Source organism: Physeter macrocephalus, chromosome 21, assembly GCF_002837175.3.
Source record: "Physeter macrocephalus isolate SW-GA chromosome 21, ASM283717v5, whole genome shotgun sequence".
NCBI lineage: Eukaryota > Metazoa > Chordata > Mammalia > Artiodactyla > Physeteridae > Physeter > Physeter macrocephalus.
The window spans coordinates 26,374,335-26,380,964 of record NC_041234.1 but is presented as its reverse complement, the minus strand read 5'-3'; the positions used below and the strand labels follow the sequence as shown (position 1 = coordinate 26,380,964).

The 6,630-nt window shown below is 41.9% G+C and overlaps 1 protein-coding gene across 1 annotated transcript in view; it reads right to left on the bottom strand.

The window, feature by feature from the left end:
• The window catches only part of MAOA (monoamine oxidase A), a 76,462-nt gene that overhangs the window by 1,632 nt on the left and 68,200 nt on the right, over positions 1–6,630 (bottom strand). Inside the window, exons 11-12 of the mRNA XM_007102032.4 lie at positions 3,371–3,428; positions 1,769–1,866 (exon numbers count right to left, since the gene is read on the bottom strand). Of these exons, the coding sequence (XP_007102094.1) occupies positions 1,769–1,866; positions 3,371–3,428 (156 nt within the window). The remainder of the gene's footprint in view (positions 1–1,768; positions 1,867–3,370; positions 3,429–6,630) is intronic.

Below are 6,630 nucleotides of genomic sequence, written 5' to 3'. Positions count from 1 at the left end.
TGCCGCGGAGCGGCTGGGCCCGTGAGCCATGGCCGCTGAGCCTGTGCGTCCGGAGCCTGTGCTCCGCAACGGGAGAGGCCACAACAGTGAGAGGCCCGCGTACCGCAAAAACAAAACAAAAACAAAACAACCTCTGGGAGTTTGGGGTTAGTAGATGCAAACTATTACCTATAGAATGGATGGACGACAAGGTCCTACTGTATAGCACGGGGAACTACAGTATATTCAAGGTCCTGGGATAAACCATAATGGAAAAGAATATAAAAAAGAATGCGTATAAGTGCATAACTGAGTCACTTTGCTGTACAGCAGAAATTAACACAACATTGTAAATCAACTATACTTCAACTAAGAAAAAACCTTCTGTACAGTTAGTTTCTATGGATTTATCTAGAGACTGCCTGAGGGTAGCAAAATGGGCCTTCTCTTATGAAGAGGTCCTAGTGAAGAGACCCACGGAAAGGTTGGGCTGAATGAGCAACTGTCCCCTCCTACCTTGTCAGCTTTGACTCCTGCCACGTCTGCAGCCACTTTCATGAAATCTCCTAAACCGCTACCTCCGCCCCAAAGGCCTTCACCTCAACCCATTGTCACGCCTTTTTCCAACTCAGGAATCCTTAGCTTCATCTATTCCTGATCCTAATCCCATCTTCTAGACTCCAGAAGCACTCCAGTTCATCCATACAGTTATCACTAACAAAGGCTATTCATTCTCAGCTTGAGATTTGACACAAATAGCCAACACTAACTGCTCTTTGGAAAAGGAATTGTAAAAAGCACCCAAGACCTAAGTAGATTTTCCCATGAATCATTTAATCTTTCATCAGATATTGATGACTTTCACTGAAATACTGCACAAGTCTAAAATGATTGATTCTGGCATAAACCTAAAATTGAACTAAAATCATTGCTTATTTAATAATTCAATCAAGAAAAAACAAACAAAAAGCTCATGTAAGGTAAGGGTTAACAAACCCTTCTTCCTTCTCTGTGGACACACGTGATCTTGAGTTAACTTTCTAGTTCTGTTCCTCTAGAAACCTGATGAAGGTATAATGCCATATATGTTGCCAGGCAGCACTTCTTGTGGTAAAAATGGCTCTCTTGCAGCCCCACATTGGTAAATTGTATCTGGGATGGGAAAACTGTCATGAATTGTAAATATCTGGGAAGAGTCTATAACTTTGGGCTTTCTTGAGTGTGGTACATCTTGTAACTGGGCATGTCCCTTGCAGGGACCCTGGACACTGCCTATGAGGCTGTTATAAGAGACCATGGCTCCTGTGACGCATGGGGCTTCTCAGCTAAGGTGAACTCTCCCATCTTGCACGCATGTCAACTCCCCGTGAGTGAGGATGCTTCCCCGTGAAGAGGAATGTCTGATGCTGCTCTGCTGGCAAGACATGTTTAGCCCATGTCCTTCTATGCAGACTGGTGTCCAGGACCCTAGAGTAGTTGTGCGAGACTAAACGTTTAGTTGAGCTCAAGAAGGCCCCTTGGAGGACACTGCAGCTTGCAGAATTCTCACACGTAGCACTGACATCTGAAATCCTCACCAGGGTTCTGCGATTATTTTATGTGCTGTCAGCTACTGTCCTATGTACAGACATACTTCTTTTCCTATGGACATCCAGAAATATACAAACTATCTGGGACATTGGAAATAAGAATGCTGATTCCTATTTTTTAAATTCCCATTGAGCTTTGCTTCTCCGTTTTTAAGTTTGGCTCACGCCTTGTATCAACTGGTATAGTATCTGGGTAGTACCTTCCGTACTGAGTCATGATCCCCGGGGGGAAGTAGGCAGTGTAGCAGCCCCCGGAGTACTGCTCTTCACACCAGTTCTTCTCTTCATAGTGCACCGGCTGCAGTTAAATGGGGAGAAAATTTCAAAGGGAAGACAAAGCTGAAATGCCACCAGTCAACAATAAAGGCTCTTATGTGCTTTAATTTAACAAAACGTTTACTGAAAAAAAAAAAGCAGCACTGCTCCTGGGCTCTGCGACCACGTGTGCTAGAATATTTAGTCCCCTTCTCACAGCTACCTCTTCCTGTCTCTCATTTACAGATTCAAGGCATGTGTATGTCTCCTTGTTAGAATCTGCACTGCTTAGGAATCTTGAGAGATGAATCTTCTCTACCTCAAGAAAGAGGGACTTTAAATGTGGGAAGTTAATAAAATATAAGGAAAGTATTCAAAGACGTTGGATAGCTACAGATGATTAAAATCCATGAGGATGAAGATTTTAAGTGTTCTGTGAGAAATAAAATTATAGTCTGTACCAAAAAGAAAAAAAAAGCAGCGCTGTTTTTCTAACTTAAGGGGAAACACGACAGTACCAAGTAATGGCCTTTTGTGAGGTACCAACTGACAAAACGTGTATACTTTGACTTTCTCAACCTCTTGCCCAGGAGAGACGTGAAGTATTCCAATATCTGGAAGACAGGGCATCTCCATGCAGATTCTGAAGTCTTTAGGACCCCATCAACAATCAGGTTCTGGAAAGGTCTGCTCCAATCTCCGCATTCTCTAAATAACAGACTTTACTTCCCCATCTACCAAGGCATTACTGCCGAAAAAAAAGGGTGGGAGGGAGAAGGTAGAAGAAAAGCACAGTGTCTAAGAAAAAGGCTTTTTTCAGAACCCCTTCTCTCAGCTGGAAACGTGAATGATGGGAATCCTGCTAAAACGGGAACAATTAAAGATGAAAAATATTTCCCAAGGGACATGAGAGAACCTCCTCTGATTTCCCTAACACATTCTGCAAGTTTATTCTTTGAACAGTTCAGAGATAATCCCCTGAAAGAGCCCCCAGCTATCTGGTAGGGCCTTTAAAAAGAATTTCATTCTCATAATTGCTTTCAATGGTGGATTGAAAGCACTGAAATTTCTAAGTGAAGTGTGAATTGAGTCTGCAGATAGAAAAACAAATTAGTATGACTTTGACCTGGGCAGAGAGTCCAGATTCAGTCTATCTTATCAAGTATATACTACTGTGTCTTCAACAAATGACGATACAGCTGGGATTTTATTTTGCAGCAGTCATTTGACATTGACAAGAGGGCAGGACCTCTGTTCTGGGAACTGATCTCACTCACCCTGGAGATAATACCTGTAGCTCCTGCCTCTCATTACAACTGGCTGCCAGTTATCCAGTGAACATTTAAACAGCCCAGGAAACTGCTGCATCAGAAATTGCATGCACTGACAGCAGCTTTTAATGGTGTTTTGTGATTGCTGAAGTTAAACCTCCAGTAAGCATATTCCTTCTCTTCATAACACTGTCAGGAAACCAGAATCTGCTTTGCTTTACCACTTAGAGCAAACAGAGCAGAACCTGCTAGGGATTAAAGCTGGGGATTTCTTACTTGTAAAGCTTCTTGGGATCCTAGCACTTTGGCGTACAGCTCACAGATTTTCCTCTTCCTATAAAAAAGAACCAAAAAATGTTAAGGAGGTAATGACTGATGAGTATAGAATAAACACAATGACCAGGGCTCTTGCCAATGAACTAGATTTATTAAGGGAAAGATTAAAATCAATGGCCTTCTGTATGAACAGTTCCATGAATCTCTGCACTCAGATTAACTCTTTTCCTGAATACAGTCATGTGCTTTGAAGATGCAACAGAATTTTTCTTCTCTTTTACATTTTTGCCTCTTTCACTACCTAATACCATATCTATTCAGTTAAAATGGGGAAAATGAGATTAAATTCAGTTTTAGGAATTGATTCTAAGTCACTTTTCTGGAATATGTAAAATTCTAAAATAATCTCTTACAAGTCTATAGTAAGTATGATGGTGTCTTTTAACTATCCTATATTTATGTTTTAAAGATCTATGAACATATAGAGCTCATTTAATCTTTATTTTTTTTCTTTTGAGGCACCGCATGGCACGTGGGATCTTAGTTCCCCAACCAGGGATCGAACCGCACCCCCTGCAGTGGAAGCACGGAGTCTTAACCACTGGACTGCCAGGGAAGTCCCCATTTAATCTTTTAAACATAACGTAAAATATGCTACATCAGAAGAGGCCTACGGTTATTCCAAGCTAATAACCTATCACTTGACCGAATGGTCTGTGGACACAGTACTGGGTCCAGAGGGCATCTGGGGCGGGGGGGTGGGCATGATGTGCTATGTGATGTTACCTCAAACAGTCTTTGGTCACCCGCATAATTCATCATGTAAATGACCAGCACAAAACATGGCACATCTTATATCTTAAAAATCAGTAGCTTAATTTATCTAAGCACTTCTTGAAACAGATACATTTTAAACTCACAACCACTCTTGGTGAAATTAAAAAGTTCTAATTTACTAAAATCACCCATTTTTGAAATGAATGGTTCTATTTCGGGAATTGTTTGAACAGGTCCCCACTAATCCAGTTATATACTTTAGGTGTTTACCTTCTTTAGTCTCTATATAGTTTAAATACTGAAAGTGCTCCAACATAATAAGGAGCTACTGTATAGCACAGGGAACTCTACCCAAAAGTCTGTAATGACCTATATGGGAAAAGAATCTAAAAAAGAGTGGATATACACCTGAAACTAACACAACATTGTAAATTAACTATACCCCAATAAAACTTTTTAAAAAAGTGCTCCAAAATATTTTTTACAGGCTAATAAGCAACTATAAAAAAATATGGCAAAGGGTTTAACTCAAATCTGTAAGACAAGCATTAGAAGCTAAAGAGACAAACGGCAAAACAATGTTGAGCCGGGAAGAAAGGGGGGAAGGGAAGGTTATAGTTATTAGTAATAAACAGATTTTAAAAGATGCCAATTTCGGAATTCCCTGGCAGTCCAGTGGTTAGGATTCTGCACTTTCACTGCAGGGGGCCCGGGTTTGATCCCTGGTCGGGGAACTAAGATCCCACAAGCCATGCAGTACAGGCAAAAAAAAAAAAAAAAAAAAAAAAAAAAACGACGCCAATTTAATGTTGCCAAGTTACATTAGAAATTTTTTTTTTTTTTTGCGGTACGCGGGCCTCCCACTGCCGTGGCCTCTCCCGTTGCAGAGCACAGGCTCCGGACGCGCAGGCTCAGCGGCCACGGCTCACGGGTCCAGCCGCTCCGCGGCATGTGGGATCTTCCCAGACCAGGGCACGAACCCGTGTCCCCTGCATCGGCAGGCGGACTCTCAACCACTGCGCCACCAGGGAAGCCCCCGAAAATATTTTTTAAAATGTGTCCCCAATCTCTCTGAATAATGTGGGACAAAATGTAACTTTATAAATTTATCCAAATGCTCACACTTACACCATTTATACAGCTCCTTCAAGGAGCTGTTCATACTACAGATCAATAATGATAAAGGAAAGGCAGAACTGGAAGAAGTCTCAAGACTACTGTCCACCTGTCTCTCTGTCTAATCCAAGCCCCTCATTTCAGACATGAGGAGGCTGAGGCTCAGTGCACTGAAGAGACTGGCTCAACATCACTCAGTTAATTAATGGCAGGGTCGAGGTCGAGGGTCTACTCTCCTGAGCATCCCTCCTATAGTAAGTGCTCAATAAAAATTTACTGAATCAAAATCCATCCTCAGCCAAGTACGGTACCATCTTTCTTATGCTATAATAAGATAGGTGACTGATTCTTACCTACTTCACATGAGTGTTACAAGAAATAATTCTGACATTTTGAGTCAATTAGAAAACAAAAGTATTGACAATCATTATTCTGAAAAACTTAATGCTTATTTTCAGTATATAAAAAATAATAATTGGGGCTTCCCTGGTGGCGCAGTGGATGCGCGTCCGCCTGCCGATGCAGGGGAACCGGGTTCGCGCCCCGGTCTGGGAGGATCCCACATGCCGCGGAGCGGCTGGGCCCGTGAGCCATGGCCGCTGAGCCTGCGCGTCCGGAGCCTGTGCTCCGCAACGGGAGAGGCCACAACAGAGGGAGGCCCGCATACCACAAAAAATAAATAAATAAATAAATAAATAATAAAATAAAATAAAATCTTTGTTGAAACAGAGTGAACCTTAAAATCTAATCAACCTACTTCACAGGCAATTTTTCATTCATGAACAATAAACTAGTAATAATAGAAATATAAGTTATTATTTACTATACTTCACATTATTAAATGAGTCAAGGATTAGTTCATACAAACATCAGGAAATTATCTTCTCCATCCCTTCCATTAATATGAAAATTTTTTAGAAAAGTTATATAAGATAAGGATGTTGGAGCAATGCACTGATTGATTAGCTGGACTCTAAAAAGAACACAACATACTTTACTATTTTTAAAAAATTAATTAATTAATTAATTAATTTTTGGCTGCGTTGGGTCTTAGTTGCTGCACGTGGGCTTTCTCTAGTTGCAGCAAGCGGGGGCTACTCTTCGTTGCAGTGCACAGGCTCCTCACTGCGGTGGCTTCTCTTGTTACAGAGCACAGGCTCCAGGCCCACAGGCTTCAGTAGTTGCAGCACGTGGGCTCAGTATTTGTGACTTGTGGGCTCTAGAGCGCAGGCTCAATAGTTGTGGCGCACGGGCTTAGTTGCTCCACGGCGCGTGTGGGATCTTCCCAGACCAGGGCTTGAACCTGTGTCCCCTGCATTGGCAGGCAGATTTTTTTTTTTTTTTTGCGGTACGCGGGCCTCTCACTG